Here is a 25,983-nt window from a genome sequence, read left to right as displayed (position 1 = left end):
TATGAAGTCTGCTATTTTTAGCTGCACGTTATCTTTTTATCTTTTGCATTCGAAATAAATGCACATTGAGGCACAATGAAAAGAAAAAGATTGAAAGAGGAAAAGTAAGACGATTGAAAGAGAAAAAGTAAGGCATAAAGGATGAAAACAAGAGAATAGATATTATGATTCAGTTATCCGATGTAATCACGAGATGATGATCATCCATTAAAGAGAATATCTCTTTCTTAAAGAAATAATCTTATTTAAAAGCAAAAATAATATTTAGTCTCAAATTAACTTCTTTTAATCACGATTTCTTTTGTTATTTTTTAAATGATTTTCTAACAAGATATATTAACTTTGAATATTTGTCAACATCACAATTCCCATCGATCGAAATTCTCTTCTTCCAATTATTTCCTAAAAAGCCTTCGCCTTCCTAATTATCTTTCTTGCAAAATTCTCTTGCTAAAGATACTAGTTGTTAATAACGCGTCTTGTCGATCTTACTTTATATTTATTATTATTATAATTCTTCAGCTTATAAATGCGATTTTAAATTATTGTCCAAGATTTGCACGGAATTCAGCATTCGAGCAGGCAGACTTCGATCGCGAAGCTATACCGATGGTAGTAAAGAGACGCCACGTAACGAAGGGTATCGGTATCGAGTGGCATCATGGATCGCCGCTACGAGCCTGAGCTGGTCTCACGACTGAGGGCCTTTCAACTCGGCCCGTATTTCTCGTACAGTCTCTCGCAAGGTGTGGTTCTTGACGCTATATAGAGACGGAAGTATGCCGCCGCGGGATCAACAAGTGTCGTGCGAGATCCAGGTCCGGCGAACGATCGAGTCAGCGGCGCTTCTCTCCTGAGTGAGTCTCTCCTTCGACGAGGTCGACGAAGAGAGAGAAGCCGCGCGATTAAAAACGCGAGTGTGCGCGTCTCTCTCCGAGTGCGATTTATCGAACTCTCGATCGCGACGGAGCATAGGACGACGCGATTCGCGAGTACCGAACCGGACGCGTCCGACGCCGCGACATTGGAGAACGAACGAACGATCGATCGATCGGGATTGTCGACGATTTAGGTCTTTAGGTGATCCCGGTGCAGTATCCCATATCGTCGTGGAAAATTAGTGCACGCGTGTCACCGCTGGATACATCTCGCCGGCACTCACACGCACACGTGATCCCAACGCGAGTTTGTTTGGCGCGCGTGTTACACGCTGTGGTGAACGTCAAGAATCTACGACTGCAGATATGAGAATCAGTGAGTACCTGTGCGCGAATAAATGATTTTTATAAGACTCTATACACACACATATACACACATGCAATAGAAAAATATAACATTTATAAGACAGAGGTTTTTTTCAATCCTCAGAGAAGGTAAAATTGATCTGTGGTTCACCAGTTTTGAAGAATTGATGCACGTGAGCGAGTAACGCGAACGCATTGAGTTCTTTAACCCGTCAGCCGTGTCTCTGATCGAAGAAAGAGCAGATATGTGACACAATTGTTTAACAATTTATGCCCTTGGAATACTATCTTTTCTAAAAGCATGTCGATGTACGCGGAATCGTACGTACCCGCAATCACCTTTTTCTATACAGTAGTTTCCACACAGAGAGAATTCTCTCTTAGAATTTATCCTGAAAATCATGGTAATCGTATACGGAAAGAATTTTATGAGAATTTCTCTGATTAATATTTATCACAATAAAAATAATAATATCTATCACAATAAAATATAAAACATGTTTGATTAATTTTACTAAAAGCAGTTTAGTAAAATTAATCAATCATGTTTTATATTTTATTTTGTGATAGATATTATTTTTATTGTGATAAATATTAATCAGAGAAATTCTCATAAAATTCTTTCCATACCATATTGTCCCACGATTGTCATGATTTTCAGAATAAATTCTAAAGAGAAAATTCTCTCAGTGCAGTATCTATTTAAAGCTTCGTAAACAAACTGAGTCCCCTGTTCTTTTTCTACGGGCCAGATGGGACCAGCTGTCGAAGATCTCAAGCTTTTTTACATCACTCGCGATAATCTTCATCCTTTAAAATTGATTAACGATCCCGTAGATCGCTATTACCGTCTAAGGATTAATAGTTTTCTCTTGTTAAGAAATATATTGGTTTTTCGTTTTCTAATTTTTATTCATGATATTATTGCAGTTTAAAATTAAAATCAAAATTGTTTATTATTTTTTTCGTAAACAATAATCAGAAAAATTAACACGTTTTCAGAATCGATGATCTAGACGACAAAAAAGTCATGTCTTTTTTTCATGAATTTTCTTTATTTATTATTAAATTCTTATATATCCGTAAAAAAAAGTTAATTAATATTATATCAAGGGACCAGATCGATTGGTGTATATAAAATTTTTGTATCGCATATATGCAAGAGATTAATATACATACGTGGCACTGAAGACATAATTGCATTATTGAAAAACAATGTCATTGTTATTATTAATTACAATTTTTGTACAATAGAAAGAGAGAGCGTTTTACGACAATTTTTTGCTCGAAGCTAACTGAATTATATAAGATAAAATGTTAAAATTAAAATGGGAAGATGACTTGTGTACAAAAATAGACATGGATGGACATTTTAAAATTCATGAAGTAGCCTTACGAAGAAAACTCGTAGGAAATATTCATAAGAAATTCAGTCGCTTACATCCTCTGTCCGTTTCAGAATTCTGAATATAAACGTGACGATGATCCAAATCTTCTTTCCGCTATACAAAGATTAATCTTGTAGACATTTCGTAACTTAAAATCATTATGTTTTATATGTTTCTCTCTCTTCATATTTCACATTTACATTTACAATTATCATTTAATACGTATATAACAATTATTAGTTTATATATAATTGTGTTGTATTTATTTAAAAATTATTTTATATATTTTTATATAAAAATATATATATAGGTATAAATACATATAATTTATATTTATTAAATAGCCTTTCTTTATATATATATAAAAGAAAGACTATTTAATAAATTCTCTCATATATATTTGAAAAAAATAATAGATTTGTATAAATTCATGTTATAGAGAGAAGATTTATTAAGTAATTTTTTTTAATTAGGGTCTTTGAACGTGATCGATGAGTACGCGTTTTTGTGCAACGATAAGCGGAAAATCGAGTGGATCTATTGGATCTGAAGTCCCTTCGATCGCTCTAGGGCTGATTTCTCCGACGTCAATTAACTTGAATCGTGGGGCAATCGCGTCTTTCCATCTTCTCCTACATATAGAGACAGAAACTCGAGAGAGATGATTGAATTACGATTGAAGTTAATCAACTTTGGAGAAATCGGCTCGCAAAATCCTCTTGATGTACTTGTTAAAAAATTGAGACACAAGTACCATTGAAATAAGTGTACGTTATATATACGTATAAATACGCTAGTCTGCTCACTTAAGTAGGTACAATTAATAAATTATGCATGCGATTATTCACTGTTGGGTTTTACCCAGTCTGTGAGAAGAGAATAAATCATCGCCGATCGATTAATTAATTGAATCGATCCATTTCGAAACATGCAGTGCGACATTTATATTACATTAACGATTTACCTCATCTTAATTTCATTTATAACTTGGATAATCTTGAATAATTTATTCTGTAGACATGTAAAAAAATTAATAAGAGAATGAATGAAAAAGTAAAGATATACAAATTCACGGGTATTACTGATAATTTTCTGTATAATTTTCTGTAGAAGATAATGTATATTTATTTTATTTTATTGTTACGTTATATTGTGTTTTATCAATTAAAACATTATGACATATTAAAAAATGCTATTAAAGGACAATTTTCTTTTCATTACACACGTCTTTTTAAACACATTTAAGAGACGATTCAGAAAAATAAGTTCATTTATGGAGATCTTTCAAGGTTTACGATTAAGGTGAAGGACTTTGCAGATTAGATACGCGAGAGTAATGTTCAACCATGTCTGTGTCCATCCTTGGACGGACAGGTTGCCCTAATTGACTCAACCTGTACATAAAACAAAGCGAAACAATTGGAGCAAGATCGATGTGTTGCCGAGGAGCGTTACACTCGTTAAGGTACAGGCCGTTAAGAATAATTGCGGCAACGATGAATGGCGTTTCCCTGAATTCTTGCACGGCGCGGTCTCTGGTTTATGTAACCGATAAAATAATTTGCGGTTCGGCGGTACTGACGCGAGAGTAATACTCGACGTGGAAATTCTAGGACAACAGGGCATCGTAACCATGACGATACGTTCAGCAAACACGGAAGAGACGAGACGCGCGATACTTTGTTTACCTAATGACATTCGAAGCGGTAGAAACTTACGTTGTACGAATACAATTAGCCATTCAAAGATATATGTCATGAATACTTAGGAGGTTCACAACGATGTGGTATACTATAAAATAACATTCAGGTATTTAGAATCGTATAAAAAGTGCCTAATATTTTATATTAGGATCTACAAACTTATTGTATAATAATAATAATAATAATAATAATAATATTGTAAAATATTAATTATCATAAAAATTTAACAACCTATTGTAAAATAAATCAGGCAAAGTTGAAAAAAAAACAGCTTAAGAATAATTAAATAAAATTAAATAAATAAAACAGGATTTTAAGAGAAAATGCACGAGATAATTCTTCTATATATTTCCAGAACACTCTACTTATATAATGCTAACTTGTTTCATAATGGAATAGTCCATTTTTTTCAAAAAAAGTGTGTTCTGTATGTTGTTAAACAAAAAGTGCTGCAATTACATTAAGAGATAGTGAAACATTAGGGTGTATTTGGGCACATTTCCAACATGAGAGAGAATATCCATGACAGTCATTAACTTGAATGCCTCATTATCGCTTAGTGTTCATCGTATTTAATTTTTAAGCTACGTTATTATTGATGCTTTATCAGTTATATAATATTCGGCTGATTTCTTTCAAACGACGTCACTTGATCGTACGACCGTACCATGTTGAGTCGACAAATTAGTAATCACTTACTAAGAAAACTAAATGCATGACTAGGCGTTATGCGAAAGTGCATCGTGTGAAGCTCACGTTGCATAACAGAAGATAAATATGCTACTAAGAAGATCATACTGTGAATATATACACTGCCAGGACGTATCGAGTAACTCTTAATTATTATAGTGTTAGATAATATGCTAGATAATATATATACATGTAATTGCAGCAAATAATCGGAAAATTGATCAGAAATGAATTTTGCGATATTTTACTTAAACGATATACAGTACATTATGCATAATCGATTTCTATTTTCAGTAAATGAGGTCAATTTTCTATTTTACAAGAACCCGCAGATAGTTATGCAAACAATACCGATAAATGCGTTACATTTTTTTTTTCGCTTGAATTTTTTTTTTTTTTAGAAAAATTTAATTTCAATTGCTCGACGTGTATTGTCAAAGAGCGTCATGAGAACATTTTATTGCATTCTTTGATATATTTTAACAAGAGAGCAACGTAATTAATTAACAGTATAAGCTATACGAAGAAGCTATACGATGTCGTTTGATTTTTTCACTATATGTATATGCAATAAATACTGATCGATTCCAATCTTTGAATACATACATACATACATACATACATACATACATACATACATACATATACACATAGATATATATATATATATATATATATATATATATATATATATGTATAATACACACACAACATATATGATGGGAATTTCCTGCGCGGTCCTTTGTGACCGCGCAGGAGGAAAATCCACCTGCGGTGAATCCCTGTCCGTGTGTATCCTATGTACGTGTGCATAGTTATGCGCGCGCGCGCGCGCGCGCGCGTGTGTGTGTGTGTGTGTGCGCGCGCGCGCGCGCACGCGTGAGTGGGTGTAGAACGCCGCGGGTGAGTCACACACGCGTTATAAACCGCAAACCGAAGCCTTGTGCCCGTTTCTCTTCTACAATGAAATAATGATATATGATAATGCTAGGCACGTGATTATCGTGGTCTTAATTCCTCTTCGATATGTCACGCGCACAAAATGCGAATACGAGGACTCGACTAATTCTTTTATCCGCGCGGTATCGTCACGGGTCGCTTTTGCGCGATATCGTCCTGGTTTCTTTCTGGTGTACATGTAATTGATGTATCTAGGTGTACGTGTTCTCGGATTCGCACGTGCGCGTACACGGTGGTCGCAGCGGTTTGCAAATTGCAGCCTCCGTCCGCGAGAGAAATTTCGAGTGCATCTGCAATATTGATCTTGGGACGGTGTCGACGGATTCTCGCCTCAATATATTCGTCCATGATTGCCGCATTGTCGAGATAATTGTATTCTTTGCGAATGCGTTTCCAATTAACGCTTATTACGCGTCCATATATCGTTTATCATGACGTGAATATGTGGAATATAAATATGAAAATGAAAAATAAGTACGCGGATGTCAATATTGCATATTTATAGTCAATTTTGCATTTGCCGTGACTAAAATATGTTCTGAAATTGCAATAATATTTATTGTTATTGAAAAATGAAACTTTCATTAAATATCATCAATAAAATTTGCAATAACTTCGTAATTTCGTTTATATGCTTGCATGAATGTTGATATAATAATAATAATAATAATATAGCTGTGTCAAAAAGTAAGAAATTTTTTCTGTCATGTGCTGAGAATAAATATAATTTTGTTTTTCAATTTCGAATAAATTTAGAATCACGCGCGAAAACAAGCTTTACGCTATTGCTTTTGCAAATATATGTGTTACTATATATCGGGTGTTAAAAAAGTGGCGGATACGCTGTATAGGAGTGAATTCCTGAGGTTATTTGGAGACGATTTTTCCTCAACGAAAATGTCGAGAGAAGTCATCATTTTTTGCAAGCTCCCAATTTTTGCCATCTTGGTAACTAAGCCTTAAATTAAAATTCTATTAAATTAAAGTCGACTTGAAATTAATTGAAGAATGTAGTTTTGTTAATATTTTAATTCCACAATACTTAGTTTACGAAAAGCCCTTTATTTTCAATTACTTATAACTCGAAAATTATTGGTGCCTCGACATTTTCGCTGAGGAAAAATCGTCTCCAAATAACCTCAGGAATTCACCCCTATACAGCGTATCCGCCACTTTTTTAACACCCTGTATATATATTTGCTATTGTGTTATTAAGTAACTACGCTCTTGTGCTGATTAACTGCAATTCTTCAATCTCCATGAGGAATCTTGAGTCATCCTGAGAATCTTCGTCTCAGTTATTACGCATCGCTTAAATTGTCGTTGAATAGTCGACGCCTTCAACCATGCTGTGCCTTTGACGAGGCGACAATAATTTCTCGCGATAAACAGTCTAATTCTAATCGACAAACTTGGAACATGTACGTATATGTGTGTGTTTGTGCGTGTTATGTACGTGTGTCCCTGTATGTGCGAAAATGCAGAACGGTGAGACTAGCAATTATTTGCGAGTGATCGACCTTGTCTCGAATATGCATGTCGTTTGTGATTACAGAGATTCATGCAAGTTACGTGAAATTTATCGTGCGTTTTATCAGCCAAGCTGCTAACTCAACTTCCTACAAAGATACGATCGCACTTGCACAAATGTACAAAAGTATTCGTGTCAATGACACTTTCTTGTTACACAACGCAAGGCGATATTTTACATCGAAACCATATAAATTGTCCGATTGATTCAACAGATTTTTCGATGCAGATCCATCTATCATACTTCGAATTTCGCATCTAAATTTATTACAATGCCTACCTTCCTTCTTGATTTAATCTTTCCTGCATGCAATTTGTGCAAAATCATAGCTCTGGTTAAAACTCAAACTTCAATAATAGCGAATGTATTATAAGACGAAGCAATAATTTGGAGGCGATCTCGTTTTTCGAGCGAACGTTTCCGCGAGTCTCGTTTCGAGAGAACGTTGCAGCAAAACCTTTCCACGGCTACGTGGCATTTCAATGGCGAGGGTCAGTCGGCACTTACATAACGGCAGGAATATTTCAGTTGCGGCGGGGCGTTTAGGAATGCGCGAGCTAAGAAACTCGTAAAGAGTTTAAACTCCCAATAGGTGAAAGTCAGCTCTTTCAGGCGTGGGTCGTACACGAACGGAGCGTTCCTGGGAGTCATTCACTCCCCGCTCGTTAATGTCTCGATAGTTCCCCCCCCCCCCTTTCCACCCACTCCCTCCTCTAATTATCTCTCTGATCCAATCTGATGTCTCGCGTAATGGAACAATTAACTTTTGCACTCTGCGTAACATATCAAAAAAAGTTTATCGACGATTAGGCACGATATTTCTCTCGTCGTCGTGGATTTCCTGATTTTATCTTCCTTCTAGTTATCATTACAATTCTATATATCAAAATTAAATACTCGAGATATATAATTTGGAACAGCTTGTTAGACATGGGGATTAATGTTCGTTTGTGGGATTATAATAGCTTCTTGAAATCTCTTGAATTTTATCAGGAAGGAGATAACGAAGCGATATTAGGGTAATTGAGACAGAGAAATGTCCTAGATGTTCTAAACTGTCTAGACTGTGCAATATCCGATAAGTATCAAAGGATAATTTTTTTTTAATAAAACTTTTACCGAATATTATCGCCATTCGAAAATCTATTGTCGAGCAAAATTATACGATTGGATGTTTATTGTCGAGCAAAATTATATACGATGCGGATAAAAAAAACTAGTCGTCTCATCTTCACAAAATTTCAGCGTTATTTATTAATGCATTCGTCAGTTATTATGCAAATGCGATTGTTGAAATTGAAATTCATATAGCATTATATTGCATACATATATGACAACACACACTAACAATAAGTGAGGAAATAAGACGTGCATTATGGATAAATGACATAGAGAACCGCCGTCGAATGCACATTTCTGTTTACGTCATATCGGATAAATTCAATATTGATGCGAACATCAAACAGACCTATTGTCTGCATTCTCTGTTTAAACAAGTGTGCCGTTTCATTTAAATGTTTTCCGATCGTCTCATTACATCTCCAATGAGGGGTAAGGGAATCCGGGCGATCGCGATATTGTAATTCTTTTTTTCACGGTAAATTGCTGAAGCTAATTGCAAAATCCAATACCAAAAATAATACAATCTTTAAAAATTTAAACCGCAATTATGCGATACAAATCAGTGTCTTGTTTCAATACGAGGATGTAAATCAATGCTTTCATCACACGATTAATATAAAATAAAAAATAAAATAATAATATATAAAATAAAAAGGACCGAAAGTCCGCTTGATAACAGATTCCTTCGTCAATCTGGAATCGATTTTTTATTAGAAAATGCGCGGCACGTCCTGTACATCGCGATAACACACACACACACACACACACTGCGCATTATATATTTACATCTATCCTCTAAAGCGTATCCCGTTTACGACGCTCGCCTCGTTACAGAGATGCCCAGGATGTTGCTGTTCCTGACCATCGGCTTGCTCGCTAAGGTATCGGGATTACCCAACGGAGCACCGAGGGAGACATGCTCGGATCTGATACCACGTCATCCCGGCAGCTCCCTCCAATCGTCGTATCCCCCTTATCAGGTGCTACCCGCAGCCGGACGAGGTAGGGTCCGGCTGATCCTCGGAAGTCCCCAGGGTCTCGCCTATGAGGGCTTCATGATCCTCGCCAGGGACATCGACACCGGCGAATTTGTGGGTGAATTCACGAATCTGCCCGATTCCGCGAGAATCGTCGAATGCACCCAAGGCGTAAAGGTACTTTTTATTGCGATATCACTTTATAATCTTTTTATTCTATTCGCATTTCGAATAATTAAAAAAATTAATTAATAATTTGAGCGTCTTCTAAATAATTAAAGAGTTTTAAAAAAAATCGCCTCACAAAAACTTAAGAAAATTAATAATTTTATAAAATAATACATTACATTTTTTTATGATCAATTCTTTGAAATATTAAAACAATTATAAAATCAATTACTTTTGTGGATTTCAATTGTATTATATTTTACGATACGATTGCAGCCGTATATGATATATATAATAATATATCAGAGTGCTCCGTTTTTACTTGGAGAATCGTTTTCTATCGTTAATGGTTCAAGGTTTAATCATTTATCGAAATTCTTTCGTAAACGATGTGCAATTTCAATGATGTGCAATTTCTTATCTGAAGAAACTTTTCCTGTTTCTTGTGTCTAGAATGGTGTGACTCATACGAACACGAACAAAAAGCAGAATCTTGAATTCGATTGGGAAGCTCCGGTCGATTACGAGGGTACTATTATCTTCAAGTAAGTATCATATAATGATAATGATTCTTTAACAAGCATCACGCGATTTAGCTTGATTACATCGAATATCGATTCTAAATATAAATAAATTCTGCCGGCAGTATACTCAAATTTATCGGCCTGTGCACCTATATTATCCAATCGATATATGACATTTATTAATTAATATCTCCATCTAAAATGTATTCGAGAAAATATTGATATATTACACGAATCACAACATACGAAATACTCAAAGGAAACTGTGACATTTCCCTGATTTATCTTAATTTTACTTGTGTATGTATATTTTGTTGATTAATTTATATAAACAATTATTTGTCACAATCGGGGATATATATATATATATATATATATATGTATATAAATTATATTAAAATTATATAAATTATATATAAATATATATATATACATTTATCAAGGAAGATCGCAGGAATCTGCTTGTTATTTCCGTGAATTTGCGAAATTGCGAAGTTTCGAAACACCTGCAAAATTTAGAACAAGAAACGTCAGCGTCTGTGGAAACGGTTTAATTGTTGAGTCACGATTTCCGCGACTGATCTCAGTCGAATGCACACACGCACGCAGCTATACACGCGCATACGCATGCACACAAAAGCGCGATGTGTATCACACTTGTGAATCACAATTAGGTATTACCGTACGCGCGGCTGCTCGCGTTTGGAATTCAACGTGCTCGTGCGAGCATAACGGTAGGAGAAATGCGCGAAACATTCCTTATAAACTTTTCCTCGTATAATAATCGATACCAAGTAACTAATGCATGTTTAATAAGAAGCGCGCAGCTGCGCCCTTGCTGAACTTCGTAACTTATTTCGAGAAGGGTTTGAATTTTATTTTCATTTTACGGGGCTCCATTTGGGAATTTTTCTTTTATTCATCGATATTTATATTTCGCAAGCAGTATTAAGGAAAGAAGAAAGAAAAAGGATTTTAATAAACTAAAAATTTTATGTAAATCTTATACTATTAACAAATATCAAGATTCTTCAAATATTATTGTGATTTTAATAACATCTGTGTAAAGAATAAATGGATTGAAAAAATTAATAAAACTGTTATGTACTGTTAATTTTTGAACTCATTAACTTTATAGATTTGTCAAGATTGTTTTTATCCCTTGCTATTTTTACTCATCTATTTTAATTCTCGCGTGAAACAATCGAAAATTAGAAAAAATGGGTCTCTTATTAAGATTTAATGAAACCCTTATTAAGATATATTACAAAGAATCCTATTTCACGCGTTGAGCATTTAGAGTACTCCACTATATATATCATATATGTTGAAAATTAAAAAATAATATAAAAAGAGAAAGAGAAAGAGAATACAAAATTTAAACGTACCAATTTTCGAAAGTCAGGTATTTAATTTCATAAATATAATTTCATAAATATAATTTTTTAAAAATTTATTTTAAATCACATGTAAAATTTTTCTATATATTTTTTTTTTTCGATCAATTATCGGCTAATGTTGCGAAAATACATATTTCATTTTGTAATAATGTTTTTTTTTTTATATCATGATTTATTTTAATATTATTTCAATTCTTTGCATAAGTCTTTTAAGTTTTTAAAAATTCTGTTTTAAATTAATTAGAATTTCAGTTTCTTCCGAACTCTCTTTAACGTTAAAAAGAAAAAATTCTAAAGTAATATTTAATATAAAAATATACATATATGTGTAATATCTATGTGCAAAAAAAGACATTTTTCACGTGTAAATTTTTCGATTTCTCTCCGCGTTTTAAATCCAGCAGAATATTTCAGTGTTCGACATTAAAATAATAAAATTGTAAATATTTATATTTAATATAAAAATGTACACATACGTACATCAATGTGCAAAAAGGGACCTTCTTCATGTATTCAATTCACATTTTTCAATTCTCCCTCGTTTTAAACGCAGCATAGAATATTTCAGAATGTTGGACATTAAAGTAATAAAATTGTGAATATTTAATATAAAAATGTACATATACAGGGTGTCCCAGAATGATGGGGGGACTAAATTTGTGTGCAGATTCCTGGGATCATTTGGAGACGATTTTTCCTCAGAAAAAAAATGTCGAGACACCAATAATTTTCGAGTTATAAGCGATTGAAAATAAAGGGTTTTTCGCAAACTAAGCCTTGTGGAAATAAAATAATGACAAATTCACATTCTTCAGTTAATTTCAGGTAGAGTTTACTTTAATAGAATTTTAATTTAAGGCTTAGTTACAAAGATACACGATGGCAAAAATTGGAAACATGCAAAAAATAATGACCTCCCTCGTCATTTTCGCTGAGGAAAAATCGTCTCCAAATGATATGCCTATGTTTATAGCAGTATATATGATTTCAACGTAAAATATATGACTGAAATGTTACTATAATATATTCCGCAAGCTTTATATATCGTATTGATACTCGAAATAAAGTTTCTATCACTTCTCGATTTAATTCCGGAGTTTGACATTTCACCGCGCGCTATACGGCTGATCATTGACCCCTCATTGTTTCTTTTGCAGCTCCACCTTCGCTCAGGATTACAGCACGTATTGGGTCGGTGTGGAATCGCCCAGAGTCACCGTCGACAAGCGGTCCATCGACGTATTGACTCCACCTACGCCCGTCACTACCTTCAGGACCACTACGCCACCCTACTACAGCCGCACCGTCAATTATGTGGTGAGTATTATATTTCCCGTCGTGTCCCGCTATTATGAGGTAAACGCGCGCGAGTATTACACAGGGCGTTAAACGATGTAAGCGGTCTGTATGTAAGTCCCGATAGGTGCGGCTTTGCGAACATTGCTCGTGGGATGCACGCACGAGCCGACCCGACCCGACCCGATTCAACAGAGGATATATATATATATTCTATGTAATCATATTCGAAAGAATTTATTCAGTTTACATGTAGAGAGTGCCGCAAAATCACTGCATGTTCTTTTTGTCCACCTCTTTGAAATAGTTTACCCAATAAAAATTTTATTGAAAACATCTATTGCTAAAAAATATATAATTTTTTTATTAATGACTAAAAATAAGAAACAAAATATACACAGAGAGAATTTTCTCTTAGAATTTACCTTGAAAATCATGGTAATCGTGTGACAATATGGTATGGAAAGAATTTTATAAGAATTTCTCTGATTAATATATTTTTATCACAATAAAAATAATAATATTTATCACAATAAAATATATAAATAAACTGATGCATAGTAAAATTAATCAAACATATTTTATATTTTGATGACAATAATTTTCAGGGTAAATTCTAACTAAGAGAAAATTCTCTCTGTGTAGGTATATATGCAAAAGAAAAATAAATAATGAAATCGTATAATTTTCGATTAATATTTTGAATAAAGTTTAATTTTAATTAGAAGTTTAATTATAGAAAAATGCTTAGCATTGGTAAATAGTAAAATGGTAAATGGTTAAAATGGTAAATAGTAAATGATGAGACTTGACTCAATGCTTAAAGAAAAAAACGTAATGAGAGATTTAAAATTCTTTAAAAAAGTCTGCCATTGAAATTTAATCCGTTCATATATTCCGCGAAATAGCAATTTTGCGTATATAGTTTTCTTTCCATCATCGACGGATTATGTTTGTATAGAAAATTTTTGCTTGTTAGTTTGTATGATATAGCCTATCAATTTTTTTTTTTCAGAAGATAATAACTTGCTTTTAATGAATTGTTCCGCTGTATTTTGTTTTCGCGCGGATTAACACGCAGATTCTGGGTTGAAACGCATTTAAATTCTCATTCGCATCGTGAATGAATTGCAATGATATTTTAATTAATGAAAATTGTCAGCCTCCAAGTAGGTTATACATAAATTCGCGAGATAAATAAATAATTATACCCATCGTTGATATCAAATGAGAGAATTAAAATAGTTCACTCATAAATCACCATTTTGCAGTTTTGTGAAATTCAAGTTTAATTAATATTCGTTTAATATCCTCTTGTTAAGCATTTACACTCCCGATCGAATACAACTTATAACAGCAAAGTGGATCATTAATGAAAAATACAGCGCGTACCTTGATATTCTCTACATCTCCGTTTTTATACATATTAGTCGCATAAATCGACATTTCGAAAGTTTCGACTAATGTGAAAAATATTTTAGATCCCTCATATCTCACACAACGATAACGATCTATCGTTTCCACTATCGTGGAAAGTAAAAAATTTATGATGCGCACACGCGCACATGCACACGCGCATACAGAAGCGAATATATATAGTAGCGCGTGACGCGTGATGCAGATGCATGAATTATGCATCTATATAGGTGTGTGTGTGTGTGTGTGTGTGTGTAAATGTGCATGTATACGGATCCCTTAACCGCATACAAGCGCATAACGCACGACCGCAACTAACGTTCTGGAATTTATGCTTTATGTACTTTCACCGTTCACTTCCGCGGCCGTTTGCGATTTCGTATCGTGGAATTTTTTTACGATTCGCGTCTTTTTTCCCTCGCGGATTTTTTTTTGCGCGTTGAGAATTGTTAAGTGGAATGATCGAGGAATTATCGGATGCGGATCGAAGGTAAAAAATAAAAAATAAAACGAAGCTGTGTTCTGGATTAAGGGTTGTAGCAAGGATCTTGGCAAGGCTTCGTCCAATCTTTTCCAAATCCTTCGCGAAAGTACTATTAATCCTGCATTTCTTGTGCAGGATTTTTACTGCATTTCGTTCTTTCTTTCATGTTGTGTTGTCTTTCAGCTCTACAATTTTTTTAACTTTGAAAAAATATATAAATTTTTCTACAACAAATTCAAAAACGTTTCAATTTTTTTAAGTTCTTAATGATATAAAGAAAAGATATTTTGTAGTCTCAGATGCAAGTAAATATTTTTATATTATATTGTCTATGTCTAGGAGATGAAAAGTATAAAAATTAATCCTTAATTTTTTAAATGGAAATTTATGAAAAGTCAGAATAATCTAAAAGCAATTTGGGAGAATTTTTATCATTAGGATCTATTCATTTTTTCTAGAAAGCGTAGCGCAACAGATAATTTAATATAAAATCTATAAATTTAACTATTGTAATAATTTCATACACATATATTTTGCATTTTTAAAATTTAGTTAAATTTGTTAAAGATTGTAGATATAACTCGTAATATGTATATTTGCAATTTATATACAAACTTTCCGCATTATGTGGATATATCACAATATGTATATTTTGCTTGCATTTTCCAGAGTTTGCAAATAAGCTGATCGAGTAAAAAGACTTATCGATCTCTCGCGATTCTGCGTTTCTTCTATACGATATCTCAATAAATTGTCAGATTTTATAGTAATTTCTGATTCGCGGAGACCTTTGATTGCCGCGATAAAAATCGTTTCCTGTCGGGAATAAATTTTTCCGCCGAGAATTGCTTTTCAATTCGTGTTTGAATAATATATACGTGCGATAGGTTAATTGAATAATTACATCCTGCGGGCAAGTGACCTTTCCTTGAAAACCGGCGCTCGATTATTTGCGATAAAAAAGCGTAAAAGTACACCAAAGAGCAGTGGTAATGGCGAACGGAGGCCGCCGGAGCGTGAATGCGCGCGATTTCGCGAAGCGTATCTAAGTTGAAGCCTGGTCGTCAAACTTCTCTTTCTCCCGCCGCAGATTTCCTTTTCGTTCGGTTGTAAGCCACATTCCCGTAAATTGTTGCGCGCCATTTGCTCCGCAAGGTCTCCCCTTATTAGAATTTCTTGTCGAGTCATATATGCCTCGAGACTTCACCATATATAGAAACAATTGCGCATTAAATCTATTCCCAAATAATAAAATTACTTAAACATTAGATATTTTTTCTTTACGCATATGAAATAACGGCATAACAATATAATTCAAACTATTGCCACGATTTTATAGAAATTTGTCATAATTATATTCAATATTTAATATGCATAAATGCATAGATATATTTTTTAATATTTACAATTTCAGAGGACAATTTCAGACACAAAAATTATATATAGAAATAAATAAAAATTATTTTGAACTATAAATAAAATAGTACAGTAAAAAAAGTATATTATAGTGTATGTGTATCGATATATTAATTAATGTTTAATTAATGTCACATTGTCATATTTTATCATATTTTATCACATTTTATCATATTTTATCATTGTCATAGTATATCAAGAATTATAATTTATTAGTTCCTTACATCTTGTTAGATTAAATCTTGTGAGATATTAATCGTGCTGTCGTACATTTCAGAAGCTTTTAAATTAGGTCAACATTTTTGTGTCATTATGAAATTATTATCAATACATGTCTTTCTCTTGTTGACTCTTACAACAGAATTCTCCATGTGCAAACACTTGGTATTTACCAGGTTGTCATAACTGTGGACACGCTTATGTCATAGATAAGTATTAATACAGCGATAGCTATTTTAATTTTATGCCCATACACAACGTGCCGCAAGTTATGTTTATACGAGCTTTAATAACATTTATATCTTGTCGGCAGTGTTAAGTTTGCAGTATTTCTAATCTGAAAATACAACTGTGGTTTTCACGAATTTTTTTTTATAAAACGTAAACTATTTTTTTATTTATATAACAGAGTCTATTTTTTAGGATTTTTTAAAATTAGATTTTGAATTTTTTAAAATCAGATGACAAAAAAAGTCTCCATTTTTCTTTCCTATATATATTTTTCAGTTTTATAATTTAATAAAACGTGGTATATATTTTTTCTTTTGGATTTGATTTACTTTATACATTTAATGAAAATGTAATTTGTAATTATTATAGTTTAAATGATCTTTCCTTTATTATGATTAATTTCGTGGTTTTCACGAATTTTGTTTTATAAAACGTAAACTATTTTATTTTTATACCTATGTATAACAGAGTCTATTTTTTAGGATTTTTTAAAATTATTCGGATGACAAAAAACGTATCCATTTTTCCTTCCTATATATATTTTTCAGTTTTATAATTTAATAAAACGCGTATATTTTTTTTCTTTTGGATTTGATTTACTTTATACATTTAATGAAAATGTAATTTGTATAATTATTATAGTTTAAACGATCTTTCCTTTATGATATAATAATGAGACAAAATATTTCTTCTATACCTAAATATCAAATATAAGTAAGAAAATCTTATAATCGAGCATCTCGAGTATGATCGAATTCTAAATATCGAAAATCTCTTTTCTTCGCGTAAATATGCTTGTTTTTCTTTTCTTTTTTTTCATCCGTCGCTCAATTTTGCGAACAGCGGAAGGACGTTGCGCAATCTCCGCAAATCGCGCGCGCGAGAGAAAGAGATGGTATCTATCTCACGAAATGTGGCATTTCGCGCCTTGGCAAAATTCCCGCGTCATCCCCAGGTGTGTGTTCTCATTGCAGACGCAGAATGAGGGGGACCCGTTCTACACGGGCTGCCACATGACGAAGAACTGCTTCGGCGCGCCCGCGGGCTGTATAAAAACCAAGGATTGCACCGCCGTGGTGGCCGTGATCGTGCAGGGCGACGAATATCATTTCGAGATGCAGGCGCGGGAGGAGGCCAAATATGTCGCTGTCGGTCTGTCGGACGACAAGAATATGGTAATTGCACGGAGAAGCTGGGCTTGAGCTGTGCTGTGCTATCCAGCGTAGCTTTTTACCCCCTCGGATGCAATTTATACAAGCGGGAACTATTTTATTAAGAACTCGCGAGTAAAATCCTTGCGCGGGAACTATTTTATTAAGAGCGCCGAGAGCTATTTCTCCCACGCACATTTCACGCTTTTCAATCGTCTCTCTTTCGAGATTTTCATCATTCCGCTTTAATTTAAATGAAATTATCCGAGTCTTTTAAGCATTTTTTTTCTTAATTATTTATCTTTGGAGATACACTGGCCAAAATTTTATTCTCTCTTTAATTATTTCTCTGAAATATCAATCGCGAGATTTTTGTATAAAAAACAAACCTCGAATTAGTTGAATGACTGTATAATATTAGCGAGATCCTCAATTATATTCTAACTGTACATCTGAAAATTTATTACGGGAACGCGAGTGGATTTCTTTATTACGCGAACTTATATTTATATAATACAATTCCAACATTTATTCGGCAATTAAAGTCGCGTTGTCGTCGCTGTAGAAGTTATATACTGCAATATGTATTTGTCTTACGTAATTAATTACGCGCATAATTGCGCGAGATCAATGATTAAGTAGTAATGGGTTATAATATGCGGATGCAGGGCGACGACAGCGTAGTCGAGTGCACGAACGAGGACGGTGAAATTGCGTTACATACATCTTGGAATTCCGGAAAACGTAACATGCGCCATGCGACGGTGAGTATCGTTTACATTATGCTATACACCGACTCACAGATGCATCTCCTCCCTCTGTGCTAATTAATTCGCGCTACGTTCTGTCGCGGGCGACGAGTCTGGCCCATTAGATCCCAATTATTACGCCCGCCCCGCCTAGTCGCAACGTTGTTGTTACTTCCCATTACGATAATGCATAAATCTTTTTAGCTCTGCGAATAATTACCAAGCTCGTAAGAGATATTTCCACCTACTTGCTACGAGCTTATCAAAACAGCCAAAACTTTTGCCGCGCACTTATCGTATTACGTCCTTGCGAAATAGAGCGTATTAACATGCTAATCTTTATTTCATTCAAAGTAGATTATTTCAAGAGAATTTTTCAAAAGTCCTTTGAGCTTTTCTATTTGAAATTTAATATTCGAGTGTTGACTAGAATATATTTTTGTCGAGGCGAAATTCACTACATATTGAGCAAAGAATATTCCTGCAAAATGTAACAATATATAACAATAAGAATTATTATTAAGGCTCTTCCGTATTAAAATACAAATATATAAGTGATAGGCCTTAAGAGCCGAACGCGGATGTTGATGCGTATTCCAATGAAATTTAATTTTTCGCTGGAATTAAATTAATTGTGCACAGGGCACGAATTTTTAATACTTGGTATACTGCCAAGTCTTTTCTTGTATGGAATAATCTCATACTTGAGATTTTTATTCCATACATCCCCTCTAACCCCCCTAAGAATTGGATGCGAGAGAAACTGCACAATTAATTTAATTCCAGCGAAAAATTAAATTTCGTTGGAATACGCATCAACATCCGCGTTCGGCTCTTAAGGCCTATCACTTATATATAACAATATATATTAGAATTATCGAATGTTGTGAATTATTTCGTACTCGAGATTTATGCTCGACAAATATTTTCTTGCTCTATTCGCGATCTCATCAACAGCCGGAAGGTGTCGAATTGGAAAGCGCCTCGCTCAAGAATGGCGTGATCTACTGCAAATTTCGACGGGACAAGCTCACTACTATTCAAGGACGTACCTATGACCTTGTCAATACTCCGTACCATCTCCTCGTAGCCGCCGGCAAAAATCTACGAAGTATGTATTATATCTCTGCGCGAGTGCAAGCGAGCGTATCTATTATACAATTCCAATGCTATTTCTCACTGACAATTATCGCTGATTATTAAAGGGAAAAAAATGGATTTTACTAACAATCGTGCTAATGCTAGATATATGACGTAAAGAAGAAACGTTGTCGGTTTCGCAAAGTTTGCCTCTCCGCTAAGAGCAAAGTGTGTGTTGAAAACTCTGCAATTTTCTCGCTGCAAATTGTGTTAACTGCAAATTCGACAGCTTCTTTATATTTTTGCTCGAACGCAAACAGAAGAGCGGATGAAATGTGATTCGTACACAAATAGATCGCGTTTCTATAATTCTTATTTTTTTGAAAAAAGAAGAGAAGAATGATAACGATAGATTAATTAAAATAAATATTTATGTACGCATTCGCCAAGGAAAAGAGTCGCTATTTGCGAATAATTTTTATATAGATACCGCAATTATATATTTTTGTTCCTTTCAGGAAATGGCGTTGACTTTCACGACATGGTCTATCTTGGGACTAGTACCTCGAAGAAACTGTCCGACGTTGGAGAATGGATTCCAGCCAGCGACCTACTAATTCGCCTTCACGGCGCGCTTATGTTGGCATCGTGGATCGGCACGGCCTCCATCGGGATGCTACTCGCGAGATATTATAGACAGACATGGGTTAACTCGCAATTGTGTGGAAAGGATCACTGGTTCGCCGTAAGTGCGCAGTTTTCCCGGGCATTCGCGTAGATATTCATTCAATATTCGATAAATCATATTTCGCGCTTTTTCAAAATTATAACTGTTCTCCATTTATTTCCTCTCGTCGAATATATTCGCAATTATATATACAGGAGCGATGAGAACTAAAAATACGAATGTTATTAATTCATTTACTTAACCTCTGTTTCTGATTCTAAAAAATTGATGCATTCATCAATTTTGCAATAATTAAACAGAACGATGAATGGAGTATTTATTTCTGTTTTGAAAAAGAATTTCTTTATAGATACTAGGGAAAATATATTTTCGAAATTAATTTTATCCTATAAAGGATTTCACAAATCCTTTTAATTGATAATATTTTAATGCATTTAACGATATTTAATATAATGTATTTAATTTCTTTAGACTAATTGAAGCACTCCGACCGATCGCCAATGAAATATTCCCGTTAATTTCGCGATAATAAAATCAAAGTGTACATCATTAACATTTGATATTGAAGCACGCAAAAGGAAAGCGGTCGCCATCGACACCTTTCTCGCTACAATGAAACCCTATCGATTTTTCCTCAAGTGGCACAGGTTCTTCATGGTGCTCACTTGGTCGATGACGATCGCTGCCTTCGTGATAATATTTGTGGAATTGGGCACATGGAGTTCCGAGACGATACACGCTTCCGTCGGCCTGGCTACCACAATTTTGTGCTTCATCCAGCCCTTTATGGCAGCTATGAGACCACATCCCGGCGCACCGCGAAGAGCTCTCTTCAATTGGGCTCACTGGTTCGTCGGTAATGTGGCAAAAATATGCGCCCGTAAGTATGTATGTATATGTAAATAATACGTTTGTCTCATATTTTTTTACCGCATTCGCTATTTTTTTGTTTTGTTTTTATTCATTGTCATTTGAACAAAACTTACATATATTATAGATATTTCTTTTAGGCTTATGTTTTATTGCTGCTTTATAACAGTAAAAAAATAATAATTGTAATATAAATGGATCTTATCTTATTTCTCTCATTTGATTCGATTTAATTTTTAATCATTTTGATCTCATTTTATTTAACGCTTACGTAATGTAATCCATCTTTGAATATCTTTTTATTCATTATCAATTACCTTTTCTTAATGATTTATTCAATTCAATATAAAATGCATCATGAATTATAGATCGGATAAATAAATATTTAAGAATTAGTTTGTTTTTTAAATATAAAATTGTGTAAAAGTATATAAAATATTCCTTTCACAGTAATCGCGCTTTTCTTTGCGGTGCGACTGAACAAGGCCAAACTTCCGGAATGGGTCGACTGGATTCTTACCGCATATGTGGTATTCTATGTTCTGGCTCACCTCATTCTAACAGTAAGAATCTTTCTCAAATTTACACAAAGTTCTAAAAAAATCGCGAGAAAATCTGATCGAACGATTTATTAATATATAAACGTGTAACAACCACAGAATTTTGACAGCCGAATAAAAATCGGTCAAACGTTTTTTTAGGTCAAAAATCAAAACTTTTTATTTTACACGATATCTCGAAAAAAGAAAAATTAATTCGATATCCAACGGAATTTGTGCTTCAATATCAAATTGCATTATTCGAGATTTAATCCACCTATCCGATTGCAGTTGTATATTTGTTACATTTTTGCCATTCATATTGCAGTTCCTTGGATGCGTTTCTGACAGACAAGCCAGTCAGAGAGTGAATTCATTTCCTATGAAAGACATGCATTCTCGCGGATCAATGATGCATCCAGATGCGAGGCGAGACGCTCCCGTAAGATTTTCTAAAATAAGAGTGACGTGATCGAGCAATCTCCTAACGCGCGTCAATCCGCTTTGAAACAGTAATAAGATTGCCAGTAAAACAGAGAGGAAGATAATATGTTTAACAGAAACGTTTAGTTAAATTTTTTCAGTAACTTTCTCTCGTGAATATTGCGAAATATATCAATAACAATAATTGTAAAATCTAATTACACTCCTTTATATAAAAAAGGCAAGTTTCACGCGCTAAAAACGCGAATAGATATTCTACGCGCTTAAATATAAGATAAATTAAATTTTTTATGAATGAAATAAATCAAATAATCTCTCTCTCTCTCGCCCTCTTTTTCTTAGAGAATTTGATTTATTTGAATTAAAACTCCGAGCTCTATAAAGTTTCTTTGGTAAAAAAATTTCCAAGAAATTTATAATAGATAAATATCTCGTCTTTTCTCTTTCTCTCTTTCACTTGCATACATATTATATATATATATATATATATATATATATATATATATATATAAATAAATCAATAGCGTTTGATATTATATCTATGTCGTGGACCGAGATCGCGTCAAAAAATAATCTAGCGTACCAATATCGGTACGCAAACAAAAATCTCATTGAACATTTTCTCGACAGCACTCCGGCATACGCAAGTTCATTTTCGGTGTGTACTTTGTGGTTATCGTCCTGTTCGCCGCGAGCCTCATAGTGATCACCGTGTTGGCACCTATCGAGGAAGCGTGGGCAACCTTCACCGACGCAATTTCGGGTTACTAAGGCCGCTAATCAACGCCGTGGAAATATTCGTCACAACCGCGATACTTCCGCGTGGAAATATTCCAACCGGATGGCTCTCGGAGAGACCATCGTAGCTGTTGCAGCGCGACTTTCTGTATGCAAATTATTTTGCACGAAGAATGTGCAAATCCTAATATATATTCGTGTAAAGATGCAAATCGCGTCGCGTTGCAGACACATGCGCGAGAATGAAGTGATTGTTACTGCATACTGACGAGTATTCTTTACCTTTTCTACATTTCCGTGAAGATTCTATCTTCTCAATTTCTATTTTGATTATATAACGTAATTAAAAATAGGGTTTTCTCTGTATATATAACGTTCTTAATTGGAAAGCACGTCAGGATTAAACTTTATATACTTTGTTACTATCAATAAATGTTTTTACGATTACACGCGGAGTATCCTATTGTCTATATCTGGTGAATTTGAGTATAATAATTTTTTATTTTCAGAGTAAGGAACTGCCATTAGTCCAATTTATAGCATGATTATAAAACTAGAGTAGAAAAAACTCGAAACATAATTGTTTTTTTTGCAGGACTTTTTTCTTATCGTATGTAAAATAAAAAATATAAGAAATAATACGTAAAATGATATTATTATCCGCAAATAATATTTAGACATCAATTTTTGATATTTTTTTATATATCGATAATATTAAATATGTACTGCATATTCATCATATGTTTTCTACAATGAGCATGATTGATATTAATAAACGTAGATGCATAATTGATCCGCGTTCTTATGATTGACATATTGACAATTGTCAAACGTTTGTATACAATTATTACAATATTAATATGTTAAATTAATAATTTAAGTACATGCGCAAAACTGTAAACTGTCTGCGACGTTTTCCTTATTGATTCTTACATTTACAGCAAACATAATTTGCCTATCACCATGATTTTTATTAACCTGCGATTAACATCATATACGATCGAAAAAAGCAAGGATCCTGTAAAAGAACCTATTTAATCACAAATATCGACATATATTTAGAAAACGCAGAAATTATTTTTATAGTATGTTTATATTCACACATTATGTTATATTCATATTAAGTTTAATTAAGTTTAGTTTCATCTTAAGTTTAGTTTCACATTAAGTTTATATTCATATTAAGATTAATATTAATTGTTAAGAAATACGCGCGAAAAGCGATTGATTTCATCGACTTTCCTCTTTATAAATATTGCATTTTAAAATTTTGCAGCAAGATTTGTTTTTTTCTAATCGTGTATTAGTGTGCTAATTGTAAAATCACTTTTACTTTATTCTAACTCGTAACTGGTTTTTAACTTTTACTTCATTTTCGACAAGAATTTGAGGAAGGTCTGTGAAAGTGCAAGAGTTTTTATAAGATTTTCATATTAGATAGGCGCAGTTATATTATAAAATTTTTAAAAATTTTTTTTGATGGTTTTTTACTTACATAATACATATTTATAATAAAATTTGCAGTATTAGCTCTTTTAAATATTATTTTTTGCTATTTTATAAATTTTGATACTTCATATCGCGTTCGACTCTGTGACCGATTGCGATCGACATTGTCAATGATGGCGAATAATATACTGTTGCGTTAGCTTTATTGATTGTTAATAAATAAAAATATATATATAGATATATGTATATTATACAAACACATGTGTATCGGCTTTGGATTCTGTCAATATGGCCATAAGATGGATTCAATGGAGAAGTTTGTTATATATGTCCCGGAAATAAATTGATAACGCAACATATATGGGGTGTTTGTAAAAAGCGCGTGACAAAGTTATAATTCAATTTATCATTCATTTTTGACGTACTATATTGCAAAGTGCGTAAAAGTTGTTTGTCAATCCATAATTGTCGAAACAGTTTTTCAACAGATGAAAAACTGTTCTGACGAGGTTTTACTCGTTTTTTTAAATATTAATATAATAAAATAATGGTCAAATAAAATTATATTTTTCAACCATAAAATTAGTTACATGTTATACTTATCGTTTTTATTAAGAAAGGAATCTCTGCATTGCGGTTAAATTGGGGATTTTTTTTCTAGCTTGATAGTAAGTACTAGTTGAATACAGCTCAAAATTATTTTTAAATGTATTGATTTAATATAATAATTTCGCATACATACACACACAATTCATAAAATTAAACTTGTAATATATGCACTGAGAGAATTTTCTCTTAGAATTTACTCTGAAAATCATGGTAATCGTGAGACAATATGGTATGGAAAGAATTTTATGAGAATTTTTCTGATTCATATTTATTATTACAATAAAAATAATATCACAATAAAATATGTTTGATTAATTTTACTAAACTGCATAATAAAATATCTCAAATATATTTTATATTTTATTGTGATAAATATTATTATTTTTATTGTGATAAAAATATTAATCAGAGAAATTCTTATAAAATTCTTTCCATACCATATTGTCCTACGATTACCATGATTTTCAGGATAAATTCTAAGAGAAAATTCTCTCTGTGTGTATATTCACGCAGTTGACATGCAAGTGCAAGATCGACTCTATTTATTGCCTCAGAGATAATCGGAATGAAACTACTGGCTTTTCTATTATTGATTTTTGACTCTGAATATAACGATATTCCATGTATAAAATCTTTCAACTACATTGAAACCAGATGTTGCAATTCTGTACTGCAATGCTGTGGAGACATTATAGAACTACGAAATTCTAATAATGTAACAGCGTAACATATATTGCAATCTGGCAATAATTATATTTATGCATTATCCCTTCCGAGTTTTCTTATATAGAATTCTTTAGATTCCTATTTTATAAATGAAATATATAAAATATGTCGATAATTGAATAACTATTAAATGAAATTTCCATCGAGAAGAAAGGGGAGGGCGAGGATCTC

General features: G+C 33.3%; 1 protein-coding gene across 3 annotated transcripts; it reads left to right on the top strand.

Moving 5' to 3' along the window:
* Positions 1 to 733: 733 nt before the first annotated feature.
* LOC145935954 (ferric reductase 1) lies at positions 734 to 24,738 on the top strand. 3 transcript variants are annotated; one of them, XM_083037783.1, is made up of 12 exons: positions 734 to 1,254; positions 9,473 to 9,792; positions 10,237 to 10,328; positions 12,865 to 13,024; positions 17,744 to 17,944; positions 18,589 to 18,684; positions 19,627 to 19,780; positions 20,268 to 20,494; positions 21,077 to 21,317; positions 21,758 to 21,870; positions 22,175 to 22,288; positions 22,921 to 24,738. In XM_083037783.1, the coding sequence occupies exons 1-12, from the start codon at positions 1,245 to 1,247 to the stop codon at positions 23,059 to 23,061; spliced, it is 1,869 nt and encodes a 622-aa protein (XP_082893909.1). In that variant the 5' UTR covers positions 734 to 1,244; the 3' UTR covers positions 23,062 to 24,738. The 3 variants fall into 3 exon arrangements, with proteins under 3 accessions (XP_082893909.1, XP_082893911.1, XP_082893910.1); XM_083037785.1 differs by lacking the exon at positions 734 to 1,254 and adding an exon at positions 7,312 to 7,406; XM_083037784.1 differs by lacking the exon at positions 734 to 1,254 and adding an exon at positions 7,449 to 7,473.
* The last annotated feature ends 1,245 nt before the right edge of the window (positions 24,739 to 25,983 follow it).

The sequence above is a fragment of the Prenolepis imparis genome, unplaced genomic scaffold, assembly GCF_030444845.1.
Source record: "Prenolepis imparis isolate NDT839.2.m4 unplaced genomic scaffold, iyPreImpa1.0 SCAF_5, whole genome shotgun sequence".
Lineage (NCBI taxonomy): Eukaryota > Metazoa > Arthropoda > Insecta > Hymenoptera > Formicidae > Prenolepis > Prenolepis imparis.
This window is presented reverse-complemented; position numbering and strand designations above follow the sequence as displayed.

Coding starts and splice junctions, on each gene's coding strand:
- LOC145935954 (XM_083037783.1), top strand. Junction 10,329..12,864: donor GAGGGTACTATTATCTTCAA/GTAAGTATCATA, acceptor TTTCTTTTGCAG/CTCCACCTTCGCTCAGGATT. Junction 17,945..18,588: donor TGTCGGACGACAAGAATATG/GTAATTGCACGG, acceptor ATGCGGATGCAG/GGCGACGACAGCGTAGTCGA.